We start from the raw sequence: 18592 nt of genomic DNA on the forward strand, positions 1-18592 counted from the left end.
ATAGATAGATAGATAGATAGATAGATAGATAGATAGATAGATAGATAGATACATACATACATACATACATACCAAGTTCATTACCACCCAGTATGTATGTACATCAAGGATAACATGGTTCAATAATGACATCTGCTGGCCATTCCTGTTTTTTGTAATAAATTCAGAACATAGGTGTGTCTTGGTATTGTTTCTAGACACTTTAAGCAAAAATGAAATAGTTATATTACTTAAGGTGGGTATTTGTAAGAGTATTATTATTTGATAAATGAACACTGTTAGTGTTAAATTAACATTGCCAGTGTTTATATAATCCACACCGGATTATATAAACACCGGGTGACACTGGAAGTGTTCATTTAACACTGGATGTTTTGCTGTGTATGTTCATGAAACATACAGTGATATGCCAAAAGGAACAGATACTAAGGCAGTAAGGAAATCCCCTCTGACAAATGTGAACTTATCACCTTCATGGGCGTTTTCATTTTCTTATGGGAACTGTGTCAAATCAAAACTAATTTGATAAAAGTATTATTCAGGGGTTTTTTACTTAAGTATTTTCCTTTTATCCTCACTCTATCTCAAAATAAATCTAATGCAAAAGAAGAAAATTTAAAGTGCTGAAAGGTCTACAAAAAAGGTGTAAGTTGGTCTATTATAATATAATGGGGTGAAGAGGCCATTGTATTGTATCCACTGAAACAAAGGAAATGATGCAAGAGGAAACAGCTCTGTTCCCCTGGATTTCTGTCCAGAACAGATAAGCCAAGCACTTGCTAATTTTACAAGTAAAAAGGCAGGAAGAATGACGACAATGTTTCCCTTTATGCAAACAAAAAAAATAGAAAAGTGCCAGATTCCCTGAGAAATACAGTGAACAGTCCTTGTGGGCTTGGATTGAGAGTTTGGCTGCATGGTGACATGCTTCTGCTAACTATTATGGCTTCAAATGAAACAAATGCGATTTGGGAAATACTTAAACCTATTGATTTTGGTAAGAATTGGTGTGCATTAGTTTTACTATCATTGTAGCCATATCAATTTAAACTGTGCAACACTAAAAAATATGCAGTTAAATATTCAATATGAAAATGAATAGTCTATTGTTAATTTCTCAACTGTTCAAAATGTTTTTTGATATTACATACTCAAAATTCAATAACCTTTCCATCCAGAGGAGCTCATCCTGGCGTTCTGCTTGTCGATTTTGATGGGTCTGCTAATCGGGATCTTGATTTTCCTCCTCCTTACGTGGATGTCAAGACGGAGAGCTTCGGTCAGGATCACCAGACGTCAAAACCAGTCGTCAGAATCTAAAGGATCACGTAATCAACACTGCCACCTCAGACACTACAAGAGTCACGGTTTTGACAAGAACACTGAATTTGTGGGAAGAACGGCTTTAAACCTCCACAGACAGACTTCTGTAGACCCCAATGAGCTGCTGGGCAGAAGCCCCAGCTTTCAGAACTCCACTTTTCGGCCACCACAAAAAAAGACTAACAAGACTAGTGAAACAGAAGATGATAACCAAGCTGCATTAATTCCTAACATCACAGATCCGTTTAGTACGGAACCAGCAGAGTCTTTCTGGTTGGGGAAGGGCAGTCTAAGAGGATTTCTACCCAGACAGACTCCACCACCTGCATATGACAGTGTCATTCACGTCTTTCAAGAGACCTGCACCTGACTGCACTGTGACAAGAGACTTCAGGATTGTACATAAATTTAACTAATTTAAAGCCTTGCTCTGATTTGAGAAGGGATCTGATTTATACTACTGACACTCATTTGACTCATTATCTTCTTGCAAACTGTGCAAACAAGAAAAAATGTAGGGCGGGACTTGATTTTGTCCATGGGTAATTGATTGGATGATTGTGGTTTGCTATTGCTGTGATCTCATGTGAGTGACAGGTTGTCCCACCCTCAAGCCAGTTAACACGTCATCAGTGAAGAGATGTCGCTGTGGGAAGGGAAGTTATTTTGATTAAAGTTTATGAGGGAACATGCATTTAAAAATAATGATGTGCCCTGGTAAATCATGTATAATAAAATAATGCAATTTTCCATAAAAAATCAAAAACTGTCCATTTTTGATATTATGGTGACTTTAATGTTGGTATGATAAAGTAACCTTACTGTAAAGTGTAACTCTTGCATGCAGTAGTGTAAAATGTTGAATTGAATTATTTTTAGGTTATGGCCATTAAATATAACAGTGCTTTATAGTGTGTCTGAAGCTTTACATTCTCTAGCCAGTGTTGGATTGGGGTGTTTGTGATCATTGTGTGTGATCATTGCTTCAATAGCAGTGAGTGTCACCAAGTTTTCAACAGTCTTGTTCAATATGACACATGCTGTCTAAAACTATGTGTACTTTGACATAGACCATGGTACTAAATGATATTCATATATCATAGAATGGTACTCCAAAATACACAAAAGTGAAGGAATATTATACTGTATGCTTATTTTTGTCTACTAAAGTAGATCATACACAAACAGCAGACAATACAGCAGGGTGTCTCTTGGGAATCTTTACAATATGGTATTGTTCTGTCTGCCTTTCCTGAGACAAAAGTGAAGTAGCCTATCTCTCCTGAGTCCTGAGCCTTGTTGCAGATCGTCTGAGCAAAGTAAGTGCTAGTAAAATAGTTTTCACTAATAGAAAACCTTACACCGTTTACAACAAATATCAGTACATGCACAACAGATGGTTTTCATAAGTTCCTTTCAATACATTTTTGGTAATAACAAAATAACTTTCAGGTCAAACTTACCATGAGCTCTGAGGTAAATAGTCTGTGTGTGCTACCATTTTGAGTGAACGAATCGTGCTTTGATACCTGTATTTCGTTCACTTACTGAAGTCGCCCTTTGAAGTATGTGACTGCTTTCTTGCCTTCAATAAGAACTGTAGGTAGTACAAGGCAAGCCAATGTTGCGGGCAGTGAAGGAACATCATTTGTTGGGCTTCTAAACCGATACACCCCTTTCACTGAACGAATCGGTATTTTGAAGTTGTGAGCCTGTCCATTTCATTTGTGAACCAACTGAACATTATATCATTTAGGCTGTTGTAGTGTTTTTACACAACGTCTTGATTAAAGTCATGTCTAGCATTTGAGAATATTGATTGAAAAAGTATCTTAATTTGTGGGTAAATCGCGTGTTTAGGTCGTGAACGAGTCGGTGTTTCAATGACTCGTGTGAGTGAAGGATTCAATGAGTCTTTCAACACTTGTCGACACCTTTTGGCGTAAAACGATGCCTGACATACTGAAAACTGAGAGCTGCAGTTAACAGTATCCATAGCAACTTGCGATTAAAGATTTTATAGAAAATGAATAAGAAAACACCGGTAAAAAGAGGAGTCAAAGTAAAATGACCAAAACAATTTGAAAAGAGATCGCATAATCACTTTGGCCACTGAAATGAAAGACAGCGTTTTGATTCGTATTCTAGTAGCGTGCTGTCTTTGAAATTCGTGCTTTATTTTCTCCGTGAAGCTTAATATTATTCGTAAATTCCCGAATGAAGATTGGTGATTAATATCAGTATGGTTTGCTTGTGCACCGCATTTGTTGTATAGGCTACTATCTGGATGGGGTTGGCAGTCATGTGATCCAAAGCCCCATTCCGTCAGAGCGCGGGTTGCCTTCACATCTTGAAAAATCCCCCATTAAAGGGTTCTTTTGCACCAATGGTCTGCGTCTCACTGCATGACTTTAATGTGCTTTGGGGTAAAATCCAGCATGAGCATCTGGCAACCATTTAGACGCATTGAGAGCGAGTTGGTAGAGGTGAGTTTGCTGATAGAAATGAATGCAGAATTCTTATTTTATTACTCGAATGAATTATTTGTTTTTTTGGTTTACATTGTTCTCATTTGATTTATCTGGAATGTCACAGTAATTGTCAATGTTGTATCCTTGATGGTTGTGTAATTATATCACGAGTGTAGGTGGCAACCATAGTTGATGGATTTATTCTAAACTGCATCCAGCTTAATTACCTTAAATACCTGCTACAATTCTTATATAAACAGATGTGTGAAACTGAGCCAGTTATGATCTGGAAGCCCTATATGTTTATTTTTATATTGATTCTATAGCAGTTAAACAGTGAGATTATGTTGTAAACGAAATTTCATATATATTTATAAGCCTGGGAGAAAAATTAATATTTCTATTTGAAATGAGAATAAATGCAGTTATGAAGTCTTAGGCTGGGTGTCATTAAAATTCAGCCATCATCACATCCCTGTTGCCATGACGCCTGCGAGCTGCCTCATCCTTAGTTGTGCAGATTTTCTATATATATTTTTGCACGCCTTTTTTGTACAGATGCTTTCAAGCATAATTTCTGTTGCGTTATTCTTGGTATAAAGCATGAATTGCAGAGGCTTTAAACATCCTGTGACGTAATGGGGGACCAATGTCAACTCAAGTGTGGGTGCAGACAGAGAAATGAAATGTATTTAAATGATTCTGCATGCAGCGCTTGTCTCATAGGTGGCTTGTTCTTGCTCTTCAATTTGGAAATTATATAATCTGTTTCAGTGTTATTGTGATATGCTTTAGTCTTTCTCAATACATTTGTGTGTGTGTGTGTGTGTGTGTGTGTGTGTGTGCCTTCTCTTTTCATAGAAATCCTGGAATACCGAATGCTGAAAACTGGTTTTGTATAATAAAGATAAACTGCAATAGACATTGACTTTTGATTTAGATATAATTTACATTATTGTGTTGAATAGAATTTCTCATAATGTGCATTAGTCACAGACTATAATGGCCTGATTTCAGTCACACTCTTTCTTAAGACACATCTGCGGTTAAGCATTCTTAGGTTGTACTGCACATTTTTTGAATAAGCAAGCAAAATGGAGCACTCTTTTAAAGACGGAATTCGGACTAATAATGTCCAGGGACTATGAAGAGGTGAGTACTTTCAGAAATTAGATTTTCATGCATTCCAAGATAATATTTTCTGCTGCATCGGAAGAGTATATGTTCTTTATTACAGTTGTATTTTATTTTAGAGGCAGATAATGTCAAATACATTAGTTGTCCAAGTGGCCAGTTGGCATGTTACATTCCACCTGAAACTATTACAAACATTTTTAAGTTCTTTTATAGTTATTATGCATGTTTATGCAATTTTTTAATGTATTAATTGAAAAACTACATGGAATGTTTGAACCTTTAAAAATGTGTCCCACCCCAGGGTTTTTATTTAACCTTTGTTCATTTAACCTTTGTTTAACCAGGCAAGTCATTAAGAACAGGTTCTTATTTTCAATTACAGCCTGGCAGGGTTATTTAAAGGTAAAGTGTGTAATTTCTGTGCCACTAGTATCACTAAATTGAATAGCAAAAATAATTAAAATAATTTTCAAACTGGCTGGTAACTTTAAAATCGACCTATTAATGTCTTTCTCTTTGCATGTTAAAATCATCTTTAAAGGGTTAGTTCACCCAAAAATGAAATTTCTGTCATTAATTACTCACCCTCATGTCGTTCCACACTCATAAGACCTTCATTCATCTTCGGAACACAAATTAAGATATTTTTGATGAAATCCAAGAGTTTTTTTTATCCTCAATAGAAAGCAACAAAATTACCACATTCAAGGTCCAGAAAAGTAGTAAAAATATTGTTAAAATAGTCAACGTGACTACAGTGGTTCAACATTAATGTTATGAAGCGACGAGAATACTTTTTGTGCGCAAAAACAAAAATAACGACTTTATTCAACAAATTCGTCTCTCCCCTGTCACTCTCCTACGCTATTTTCGTATTGCGACTCAGTATTGGCCGACGCCTGTTCACGTGAGCAGCAAAAAGCACCTCAAAAGGTGCAATGACATTGCTACGTGTGGTTCAGAAACTCTCTGATTTCATCAAAAATATCTTAATTTGTGTTCCAAAGATAAACGAAGGTCTTATGGGTGTTGAATAACATGAGGGTGAGTAATTAATAACAGAAATTTCATTTTTGGGTGAACTAACCCTTAAAGTGAACTGCAAAAACCTAAAGGCCTATTTACAATGTTGACCAGTCACAGCATTTAAAATATACACTTTATATGTAATTCAATAATCTTGCCTTGCCTAACAACCCTACATCTACAGAATGAATATGCACATTTTTACAAGTGTTTTAAATAATGTTAATATTAACTCCCTCTCCCTCTACACCTGTAGCCTGGTCAGTCTGTAGGGATGTTGGCTGCGGTGGAACATGGTCCGGTCCTCTGCAGTGACTCCAACATCCTCTGCCTCTCATGGAAAGGGCGAGTTCCCAAGAGTGAGAAGGAGAAGCCGGTGTGCAGGAGGCGCTACTATGAGGAGGGCTGGCTTGCCACTGGAAACGCCAGGGGTGTTGTGGGCGTGACATTCACGTCTAGTCACTGCAGAAGGGACAGAAATACCCCACAAAGAATCAACTTCAATTTACGGGGTCATAACAGTGAGGTGGGAGTTCGCCTTAAGATTTTTGTTTAGCCATTAACTCCTGTCTTTTGGTATAAATGTTTGCATTGCGAGCTTTAAATGTGCACTAAGTAATGTTTTCCACTTTAGGTATTAAATATTAATTTAACAGCATAAGATGTAACATAAAACCCTAATGATAAGAAAAAACTAAAAAGAAAACATCTAACAAGAAAAACCATCAATGTGTGCTGTCACATAGATAATTCTAATTTCTTTTTTACTGTATATTATATGATGACTCGTTCTTTTTCACTTCCAAAACTGTAAATTTTACAGTATTTCACTGAAAAAAAACCATTAGATCTATTACAGCGTTTCACTGCATAGAGTAAGGTAACCTACTGTTAACCAATGAATGGGTAGCATTTTTACAGTCTTTTACCTTCAAAATTACAATAATTTACAGTGTATGTTTTGATAAATCTGTTTAAAATGATGTACCCTCATAAATAAAGTTCTTTTACAGGTTGTCCTTGTTAGGTGGAATGAACCATTTCAGAAGCTTGCAACGTGTGACATGGAGGGAGGGATATTTGTGTGGATCCAGTATGAAGGAAGATGGTCTGTAGAGCTGGTGAATGACAGAGGTGCTCAGGTATGTTAGTATATTTACTGCTTTTTTTTCATCTGTATGCAGAGTACAATTATATTTTTTATGATATGTCAAGAGTAATGAACGTACTAATATGTTTTGATTAAAAATGCATTAAAATGCTTATAAGCACACAAAAAGGCAAACTAAGTAAGAACTAAGTAAGTAATAGGGATGCACCAATATGAAAATTTTGGCCGATACCGATAACCGATATTTCTTTATACTTAAAAGCCAATAACCGATATATTGGTCAAAATTTTTATATAATTTTTGAGAGCCTGATTACAAAAACAAAAGTCTCACCATTAAAAGCCATGTCCCAAGCACACAATTATAATGTTCTCATTATAATATTATGTAGTCTATATGACAGACCTGTGCTGTACGTTGCACTGTATTTTCCTGTTTGAAGTGATTTCAATCATATTTCAAGCAATTTAAAACCATAATGGCAGCCAGTGCGCATCTGAAGTGTCTCAGCTGATGGAAATAATCCATTATTTATCGGCTTTAATATATCGGCCAAATTTTCTTATCGGGCCGATAACATTAACATTAAACATTAACAATAACATTAAAAATAAACATATATCAGCCGATACCGATATGGTGGCTGATATTTTTAAAATCTACAAAAAAATCTAGTTGTTTTGTAAATGCATAAATATATATTATATTTCAAAACGGATTATTGTATTTTGTCTCTTACTGAAACTCCTGCTTAATGAAAATGCAAATTATTTTGCAATAGAATCAAAATAAAAAAGCAGCTATTATTCAAACATGAACTGCTTAATGAACTAGTGGTTTGTTGTCTAGGTGAGTGACTTCACTTGGTCACATGATGGTACACAGGCCTTGATCGCCTACAGGGATGGTTTTGTCCTGGTGGGCTCAGTCAGCGGTCAGAGACACTGGTCATCTGAGATCAATTTGGAGAGCCAGATCACCTGTGGAATCTGGACCCCTGATGACCAGCAGGTAACTTTTTGGTTTGGCATCATCAAATTGAAGGAAACGGTCTGAAAGGTGTTTGTTGTCAACAAATGACTTGGACCGATTCCCTTGGACTGATGCCCGATTTCCATAATTTGGTGTTTGCATTCATTTAATCTCCCTAGGTGCTTTTTGGAACAGCAGACGGGCAAGTCATAGTTATGGACTGCCACGGCCGTATGCTTGCCCATGTTCTGCTGCATGAGTCAGATGGCATAGTCAGCATGTCCTGGAACTGCCCGAACTTCCTGGTGGAGGACAGCACTGAGAGCGACACAGACTCTGATGACTCTACTCCAGCTCAAGGTACATTCTTTTATGGTTCTAAGATGGTAAAGCTTCTTCCATGGTATCAAGAACCATTTTTCACTGAATAGGGTTCTTGAGTTTCTGGGAGATTACAAACTCTTTGAGATTACATTAAAGGTTGAATACAAATATATTGCATACGTCATCCATTAATGAAAAAAAAAATTAAAGCCTTCCTTGGCTTTTCCAAGCACCAGTACATAGACTATTTTCTAAATGACTTTTAAAGGTATAGAAAATGTTATACATTTTTAAGGATGATTTCAAGGCAGTGATATGTCTTTTTAAATGTTATTAACTGTAAAAACCATGTTTCCCTTCAAGTGCAAAATCTCAAACCACTGCTAACGGTCAGCTTCATATCGGGAGACATTAGTTTGATGAACAACTATGATGACCTCTCACCTAACATTATACGCTCAGGACTGAAAGGTAAAACACTGCTGTTCTTGCAATAAATGAATAACTAAGTGTTTTGCTATGTGTTTTGCCACTGGATTATTATTAACAGAATATTAAAGGGATAGTTCACCTGAAAATGAACATTTTGTCATGATTTTCTCACCCTCAGGTTGTTCCAAACCTGTATATATTTCTTTGTTCTGCTGTACACAAAGGAAGATATTTGCAAGAATGTTTGTAACCAAGCAGATCTTGAGTTGCTCTCGTTTGGAACAACTTGAGGATGAGTAAATGATGACAGAATTTTCATTTTTGGGTGAACTATTCCTTTAAAGTTATTTTTAACATCTATGGCATGCTGTTGATTACCTAGACAATAATGTCTATTAACATTTACAGTAAGTTCACCTATAATGGAGGTTTAGCAGACAGGGCATATATTATATATAAAAAATTAAGTACTTGCAGTAGTTAAAATAATAAAAATGTATAAAACATTGTTTTAAAGTATGGCTACTTTTCTTGGTTAAGGAATTTCTGGTTACTCCTACAGTGTAATTCAGTAAAAATAATCCAAAACTGTCCTTTCAACCATGTAATGGTGCATCATGAATGTTGTTTCTTTATGACAGAGCTACATAACATGCTGTATTATCTGACTGGACAGACTTTTGTTTCAGATGTGGAGGTACAGTGGTGCTCTCAGGGAGACCTGCTGGCAGTGGCCGGGATGGAGAGACACGGCCTACCTGCTGACTCAGCCTGTGCCTCCTTAATGAGGAATGCCCTTGTCAAGTTTTACAATGTCCAGGGGGAACATATATACACTTTAGAAACTCCAGCCCAAGTGAGCTGTGACCAGTCATCAGACCAATCATCATTTATCAGTCTGAGCATATATACACTACCAGTCAAAAGTTTGGAATAATTCATAATTTTTTTATGTTTTTGAAAGAAGTCTCTTATGCTCATCAAGGCTTCATTTATTTAAACAAAAATACAGTAATATTGTGAAATATTTTTACAATTTTAAAGGAACTGTTTTCTATTTTAATATATTTTCAAATGTAATTTATTCCTGTGATGAAAAGCAGAATTTTCAGCATCATTCAGTGTCACATGATCCTTTAGAAATCATTCTAATATGCTAATTTAGTGCTCAAGTATTACCAATTATTATTGGTGCTAAATTATTAATAATGGTTCTTCTTATTTTTTCAGGATTTTTTGATGAACAGAAAGTTTAAAAGAACATTTATTTGATATCTTTAATGTCACTTTTGTTGGAATGTGTCCTTGCTGGATAAAATTATTAATTAATTTCTAATGTGGACACATGGCCCATTTTAAGTTATGACGCACCAGATGAAAACCACTGACATAAATACATCCTACATTAAACTTTAAATAAACTATATATAATCTAAATATCTTTTGGTTGTAGAGGCCCATTACCACTATTTGCTGGGGTCACAGGGACTCCCGGCTGTTTCTGGCGTGTGGACCAGCCCTGTATGTAGTGCGTGTGGAGCACCGTGTGGCCAGCCTGCAGCTTCTGTGTCAGCAGGGCATTGCCAGTGCTCTTAAAGAGGAGCGAGATGTGGGGAAACTGAACATGCCTTCACTCCTCTGTTCCTACGTTACCACTGCATTCATTCCAACTATCAAGGTACAGAAGCAGCAAGTGATCATCACAGTTTGATGTATGCTAATATATGCATTAATGCATAATCTTTTTCATCTCGCAAGCCCCCCATCCCTGATCCGAACAACATTAGAGACTTTGTGAGCTATCCCACAGCAGGGAATGAACGGCTGCACTGCACTATGAAACGTTCAGAGGAGAACCCAGAGGCAGGAGGCCCCTGTTACACCCTCTATCTGGAACACCTGGGAGGTCTGGTGCCTATTCTCAAGGGCCGTCGCATTAGCAAACTGCGACCAGAGTTTGTCATTATGGACCCAAAAATGGATGGTAAAGCAGGTACTTCTATATGCACAATTGCTGATCATGTACACTTGAAAGTGCCCATATTATGCTTATTTATATTTTTTGGGGTCTGCTGGAATACATTTTCATGATTTAAAGTTCAATAAATTCATTATTTTTCTCATACTGTACATTGCTGCAGCACCTCTTTTCACCCTCTGCCTGAAACCCTCTGCCTGTCTTTTTAAAGGTCACCTTTCCGAAAAGCACAGTCTCCTCTGATTGGTCAGTTGGCCCAGTCTGTTGTGATTGGTCATCTGCTTAGAGTGTATCGGAAATGTAACTCCACTTACCAAAATCATGTTTCAGCTCCTGAGGTGTCATGGTGTCATGAGCAGTTGTAAACAGTATCATATCTGTGGTAACTATGGTGTTACTATTCGAAGTCCAGACAATGTTTTTTTTTGTCCTCGTAGTGGAAGAAAAGGGAAAAAAAACAGTGTCTCCTGGACATAGTGAAATTACTTACCCAGCTGTTTTTTGAGGGTAGGCCAAAGCAGTCAGTAGGCGGGCATTATGCACATCTGTAACATGGTGATGTAGCTAAGTCACAAAAATAATAGCAGAACTACAAACAAGGTGTTTCAGGCAAGTTTTTTTTTTGTTGGAGAGATTAACTCCTTTGGCGTGGACACTTTTCAAACTGTTTACATGCACAAACACATTAAAGGAAAGTTAAAAAAAAAAAAAAAAAAAAAATGTATAGTAGGTGACCTTTAAACCCACATCCTTGTTAAGCAAAATGCGTAAATGTTTTATTTGTTTGTTTGTTTTTTGTCTTGATAGCTGATTTCAGACATCTTTAATTTGTCTTTCAGATGAGGTCTGTGTAAATGGCATGATCTCCTATATGACTGACAGCTGTAATTGCTCAGACTCAAGCGATATTGAGTTGAGTGATGAGTGGGTTGGGCGAAAGTCGCCAAAACTTTCCAGAGGAAACAGGTCTCCTAAGCTTCCTAGGTACTCTAAACATATAAGGTACTGTTGAATATAAGATTCACAAAATATTACAGGGTGCCTGAAACTTAACAGAAATGTTTGTTCCATCACAACCTTTACAAAACACAATACAGTACATTCATGAAAAATATAACTAAACAAAATAAAATATTTACTAAACAAATCAACAGCTTTGACTTGATAATAAATAAAGGAATACATTTAATTGTCTTGTGTTTGTTTGTTTTTTTTGTTTTTTGTTTTATTATTGCCTAGAATTAATATGGAATCAAGAAAGTCTCCCAAACTTGCCCAAACATCTCAAGAAATGTCTAGGTCTCCTAGATTACCAAAGAAGGCTGCAGTTCGGTCTCCAAGTCTTACTCGAAGGGAATTTTCAGTTGATGGCTTTAGTGAGGTACTTAATATCTTATTTGCAAGTTAATTTTGGAAATTATTTTATATTAATCTATTTGCCTAAAATTGATAGGAAAAGTGTTTGTATTTATTGCCTGTGTCTACTGGACACTGCCACACATTTGTAACATATTCTTCACCATGACCTCAGTAGACACCTCATTTTCTTTAATCTCCTGCCATGCTGAAGAGAAATTACAATAAATATTTTCTATAACTATCACTCAATTTGCTTTGCAGCATAATTACTTAGCCCAGGTCACCTCTAACATCTGGGGAACAAAGTTTAAGATTGTGGGCCTAGCTTCCTTTTTGCCAGCTAACTTAGGAGCAGGTATGTCAGGTTTTGTATACAAATGAACACTTTAAATAATAATTATTTTAAGGAATAATCCTAATGGTTTTTAAATGTTTTGACTAATGATGCATGATGTTACAGTTATTTATAAAACTAGTTTGCTGCACCTGCAACCTCGTCAGATGACCATCTATTTGCCTGAGGTGCGTAAAATTTCCTTGGACTTCATGAGCCTCCCAGTCTTCAATCCCAATGTGTTCAGTGAAGATGAAGATGATTTACCTGGTAAGAATCAGTGGAACATTTTTGTACATTTTGTCTCTGTATAGCTTGACTAATAAAAGAAGTAAATAAAATTAAGAAATGAATTTCAAGATGTTCTTGCTTATTTCTAGTGATGGGACCTTCTGGAGTGTCAGCCGACAATCCTCCTTGCACAGTTAATATTCCCATTGCTCCAATTCACAGCCCTGCGCAAGCCATGTCACCTACACAGAGTATAGGCCTTGTCCAGTCTCTCCTAGCCAATCAGAATATTCAGCTTGATGTCCTCACCAATCCCACAGCTACTGCAGCAGCGGCAGCTGCAGCGGCAGCCGCAACAGCTGCAGCAGCTAATGCAACAGTGTCAGAGCATAGTCAGGACACTGTGACCGCACAGTACACTGTGCCAACCAGATACTCTAACCCTGGACAGGTGATATTCAGCGGACTGGAAATGAGTAACATCCTGAGTGGAACTCTTCCTCCTCCTCCACATCATCTGCCACAACAACCCCACCAACAACGTCAGCAACAACAGCAACAACAAGACCATCAACAATCAAAGCATCAACAGCAATTACAACCACAGCAGCATCATCTGAAATTGCAACATCAGTCACAACAACTGCATCAACAGTCGCTGCAGCAGCAACATATCCAGCATCAGCAGCAATTGCAAACACAGCAGCATCAACAACAGCTTCAACAGCAACATCAACAACAACTTCAACAGCAGCATCAACAACAACTTCAACAGCAGCATCAACAACAACTGCAACAGCAGCATCAACAACAACTGCAACAGCAGCATCAACAACAACTGCAACAGCAGCATCAACAACAGCTGCAACAGCAACATCAACAACTACAACAGCAACATCAACAGCAGTTGCAACAACATCAGCAGCAATTGCATCAGCAGCAAATGCAACAACAGCAACTGCAACAGCAGCAGCAACAAATTCAGCAGCAAGTGCAGCAGCATCAACAACAAATTCATCAACAGCATCAACAACAAATCCATCAACAGCATCAACAACAATTCCAACAGCAGCAGCACCAGTTGCAGCTGCAGCATGAGCAAATGCAGCAACAGCAACAACAGATGCAACAACAGCAGCAACAAATTCGACAGCAAATTCAGGAGATGAGGCAGCAGCAGCAACAGCTTCAACAACAACATCAACAAATACAGCTGCAGCATCAACAAATGCAAAGACAGCATCAGCAAATGCAACAGCAACTCAAAATGCAAATGACACTCCAGCCTCCACCTTCAGGGTATGCTACTCTGTCCATCCATCAATTACAGCTGATGCCTCAAATTCCTCATCCAGACCAGCCACCAGATAGAGGAGAACAAGTGCTTCCTCTGAAGGTTCCCTCACGACCACAGTCATTTATTGAAACTGACACTCTTGAGGTCCAGATGCGCAAGGTAAACCCTCCACCACCTTACCCAGGTACAGTGGTATCTGCTGCAGCCGCCGCACCCACTACGGCACCTCCAGGTCTTCTTGTTAGTAATGAGAATGGCACTACGCTGACAACAGATCCATGTTTAACTAAGGACGAATTCTCTCTTCATCCAATTGGGCTCCAGTATCCAACTCCATTAGGCTATGAAAGAATCACCACGTTTGACAGCAGCGGAAATGTCGAAGAGGTGTGTCGCCCAAGGAGACGCCTGTTAAGGAACCAAAATGCCTATGGGATTCAAGGAATGGGTAGCTCCGCCACGTTGAAAGTAACTTCATCTGAGAACAAGAAAGTCCAGTTGCCATACAGCTCAGCAACTCTGAGTCGCCTCTCAGTGCCTAGATATTCTATACCAAGCGGAGACCCACCACCATATCCAGACACATCAAACCAGATGAACACAATCAGAAGTCCTACACAGAGGATTGACAGCAGTTTGATTCATGCCACTTTGCGTCGGGATAGAAGGGAACTGACCCTGAAGGTTTCTCAAATGGTGGACACAGTGAGGACTCTACCAACAAAATCCAAAATGAATGGTTCTCTTACGCTCTCCTATCAGCCAAGGATACCCACAGCTTTGTATACTTGCACTCAGTGTAGCAGTAACAGCAGCAGCACTAGTGTAAGTGTCACCGGTGGTGGCACCAACAGCAGTGGAATTGCTGGAGGAACTGTGGTGAGGCAAGACTTCCCACCTGGCAAAGGGGCCCAACACAGCACTATAATTGTGCACTCCAAAAGTGCTTCACCATTAGCTTCCCAGTCCTCCTATAACCTCCTAAGTCCCATTGACAACAGTAGAGACAGAACTGTCTATGTGAACTCTGCCTTTACGGAAGACGAGACACTTAGTCAGCAGTGCCATCTTGAAAAGTCAGTACGGCATTTAACACTAGGAGATGTCAATTTAACAGTCAAACGACCTCCACCTTACCAATGGGACTCTCCTGCAGCAGAACAACTCTGGATACCTCAAGAGCAAAATTTGTTGCCTGGACCTCCAGGACCACCTCATAAGCCACCACCATTTATACTTGGCCAAACACAGCACTTAGACATGACCCGGCTACCTTTTGTCCTTTCAACAAAGCCTCCCCCTAGTCCCAGTTCTATGACCCTCCCTTCAGCTTATCAGTTATCCCTTTCACCCTTCCCACCGGTGGTAGGTCATGGTGGACCTCAACTACAGCCTTTGCAGAGTCCTGCACAACCATGTGGCCCCAATGACATTGTAACATCTAGCCCTTTCAGCCAACCAGACCCAACGTTAGTCCTACCCCCAGGTTATCCCACTAATTTGACCAATCTAGGTTGTTGCACTCTGCCACCTATGTACCCAGGGACAAGCTCCTGTAACAACCTTCAGCTGCATCCAATGAGCTTGCATCCTTGGAGCACATATAGCACTTGCCCTCCCATGCCAGACCATTCTTCCACACTGCCTAGTAAGACCCATCAGGCCCTGGAGAAGCCGGTTCTCTCTCCACCTCCACCACCTCCACCTCCCCCACCACCTCCTCCTCCACCTCCTCTCCCTCCCCCTCCACCACCTGTTGAACACCTGAATCATCAGAGCACCTCTGAGGTGGTCGCAGAATCTGGGGATAGCTTTCAGGATCAGTCCTCTCTCAATGAGAGTCCACAAGGAGCAGAGAGGTTCAGCAAAAAGGGGCGTAAGAGGCTTGACAGTAGGGCAGAAGAGGCCAACATGTCTGGAGTCTCTGAAGGGAAATCTAAAAAAGAAAGTCGCACACTCTCTGACTTCAATTCCCTGATCTCTAGCCCAAGACTTGGCAGCAGGGAAAAGAAGAAGCCTAAAGGACAGAAAGAGCCATTGAACAAGGCCAAGAAACTGAGTAGGACCTCCAATGAGTTCCAGGACAGCTCAGAAAGTGAGCCTGAGCTCTTTATTAGTGGTGATGAGTTGATGAACCAAAGCCAGAGCAGCAAGAAAGGATGGAAGAGCAAACGCAATCTGCGTACGGCAAACGAACTTGAGGAAATCAAGTGCCGCAAAGCTAATGAGAGAGAGGATCGTAGTCTTGGCAGCCAAGGCTTTGTTTATGTCATGGCCAACAAGCAGCCATTGTGGAATGAAGCCACCCAGGTTTACCAACTTGACTTTGGAGGACGGGTGACACAAGAGTCAGCCAAAAACTTTCAGATTGAGCTTGACGGACGCCAGGTAAGCAATTTTATTGATTTATTTAGGGAAGGGAAACCAGTTTGAAAACAGTTTTTTTGCAATTCTGTTTCGTGATACTAGGGGTAAAGAAATTACACAGTTCACCTTTAAGAAAACAAGCTCCATACATAATATTTCCATTTCGAGTAACAAACATCTACCCTGCATCTAATTTGTCTGTTACAGGTAATGCAGTTTGGCAGAATCGATGGCAATGCATACATCCTGGATTTTCAGTATCCATTCTCTGCGGTACAGGCATTTGCTGTGGCCTTGGCCAATGTCACTCAGAGACTTAAATAGAAAACCTCTCCAGCAATCTTGTCCATGAGAACAGATGGACTGAAAAAGAAATTATTGTTGACTGCAGATTGTGAGAAATGTAACAGTCTCTGCTGCCATGATGTCTGTGCAGTGCCGGTTAGTAGCCGAGAGATCTGGTCACTCTCAGGCAGAACGTACACGAGACGTACACAGGTGGTCTGACAGTAGATTTAGTGCTTTAAAGTACCTTTTTGTTTACAGAGGTACAAGCTGATTTAAGGTTCCACCTTAAAGGTGGTACACATCTGAACAAAAAAAGTTAAGTGTTATGTATTGATGGAATATTATTTCATTCATGAATTCAATTTTATTGATTTTTTTTCCATGTATTTCATTAATGGTGTGATTTAAATGTAAAGGTAATTACTCAAATCTAAGATGGACGTTAGATTATGGGCTTTATTTTTTCCTTTGATATCCCCACCTCCTTTTTTGTTTATTCCTGAGATTTATATGTGCCAAATTTAGATTTCCTATGTACAATCCTTGTAAAGTGATGGATTTTTAACTATTGTTTGTGGTCAGTAATTCAATGAAATCTAGAGAGGAAAAAAATGTTTGAATATTCATCCCATGACTCACTTCCATGAAGTGAAAACCGAGATAATATATTCCAGTTATCATCATATTTTCCAAGTTGTGCCATAATGAATGCATTTTTTATGGTTTAAAAAAAAATCTATTTAACTTTGTTCTTCACAAAATGTCTTAGTTATATTGCATTATTTGCACACTGTGTTTTTTCAGTAATCTCAGTAATGTCCTTTTTGAACAAATCTTTGCTTTTAAATGTTAACAGTAAGTAACAGAAATCAAAGTTTCAACATTTTTTAAAATTAGTTTCAAATATATTATATTGTCATTGTCATGTAAGTGACATGACAGAAGTGCTGTAGTTAGATGTACTTAAAAAATGTACTTATATTGTTCATGACAATTTAGCACGAACTATATAGTATGCATTAATTTAGACAAAAAAAAATGTCATATCAATATATAAATCAAATTTAATACACTGTATATTATGCAATGAATGGAATCTAAATGAAATTTAAAGTTGATATGTAGTTTTCGCATTCCTAAGTTAAATAGTCAACCCCAATTGCTTAGTTTGGTTTATGTGAAGAGACATCTTTTATTGTATTCAGTCTAATTTGCTTAATATTTATTTTTCTGTATTAATATTTAATATTCTGCATCATATTTAATATTTCTTACAGCAAATCAGCTAATTGATTTGTCTGTTGTTGCTTAGCTTCTGATGTTTTCCAGTAATTTCATCAGTTTTAATCACATTTTTGTTGTAAGCCAAACAGTGGTTCAAAGTGGGGTAGTGTTGATATGGTTGACGTTTTGAGCACTTCATATTCTAGATGTTGTATGCTTTGATGATTTGCAGTTGCAGTTATTTATAGCCACTTTGTACTGGGAGATTCAGGCCCAGTTTAAATAATGTGGAATGTGAGGCTTTAACTGTGCTTTATTGCTAAATTATTCTGATGTACATTTACAAAATGTCTTATAAGGGTGTCTTGAAAAAGCATTAGAATGTGTGTGCAGAGTAGGCTTTAAGTCACTAAATAAAATCAAACTAGTTTGATGAAAATTGTGTGGATTATTTATATTGTAAAATTATCTCAGTCTAATTATGAACATTTGTATTAGCACTTTCATTAAGAATTATGGTGCATGTTGCTGTACTTGAGCATATTAGTATATAATTTACATCTGCTTCAGCTTGGATTAGCTGCCAACCAAATCAAAGATTACTATGTGTTTTTATTTTGTTCATTGTTTAGGGAGCATTACCTATTTAACAACACTGCCAGGTTTGGAACGCAGTGCAACTGGCTAAATGCTTTTCTTGACCTAGTGAATTTTGTA

At 38.2% G+C, this 18592-nt stretch overlaps 2 protein-coding genes across 3 annotated transcripts; both read left to right on the forward strand.

The window, feature by feature from the left end:
- The first annotated feature begins 784 nt into the window (after positions 1 to 784).
- On the forward strand, positions 785 to 2232 carry myct1b (myc target 1b). The gene is made up of 2 exons (XM_051868778.1): positions 785 to 997; positions 1179 to 2232. The coding sequence occupies exons 1-2, from the start codon at positions 925 to 927 to the stop codon at positions 1691 to 1693; spliced, it is 588 nt and encodes a 195-aa protein (XP_051724738.1). The 5' UTR covers positions 785 to 924; the 3' UTR covers positions 1694 to 2232.
- A 1403-nt stretch (positions 2233 to 3635) lies between these two features.
- Positions 3636 to 18314, forward strand: tulp4b (TUB like protein 4b). Of its 2 annotated transcripts, none has more exons than XM_051868776.1 (16): positions 3636 to 3809; positions 4656 to 4946; positions 6214 to 6483; positions 6971 to 7099; positions 7919 to 8080; positions 8221 to 8401; positions 8729 to 8836; positions 9487 to 9653; positions 10251 to 10475; positions 10556 to 10790; positions 11615 to 11777; positions 12015 to 12156; positions 12396 to 12489; positions 12595 to 12738; positions 12849 to 16384; positions 16571 to 18314. In XM_051868776.1, exons 2-16 carry the CDS (start codon positions 4926 to 4928, stop codon positions 16685 to 16687), a joined length of 5694 nt encoding a protein of 1897 aa, XP_051724736.1. In that variant the 5' UTR covers positions 3636 to 3809; positions 4656 to 4925; the 3' UTR covers positions 16688 to 18314. The 2 variants fall into 2 exon arrangements, with proteins under 2 accessions (XP_051724736.1, XP_051724737.1); XM_051868777.1 differs by having other exon boundaries at positions 11615 to 11759.
- Positions 18315 to 18592: the final 278 nt, after the last annotated feature.

The sequence above is a fragment of the Ctenopharyngodon idella genome, chromosome 17, assembly GCF_019924925.1.
Source record: "Ctenopharyngodon idella isolate HZGC_01 chromosome 17, HZGC01, whole genome shotgun sequence".
NCBI lineage: Eukaryota > Metazoa > Chordata > Actinopteri > Cypriniformes > Xenocyprididae > Ctenopharyngodon > Ctenopharyngodon idella.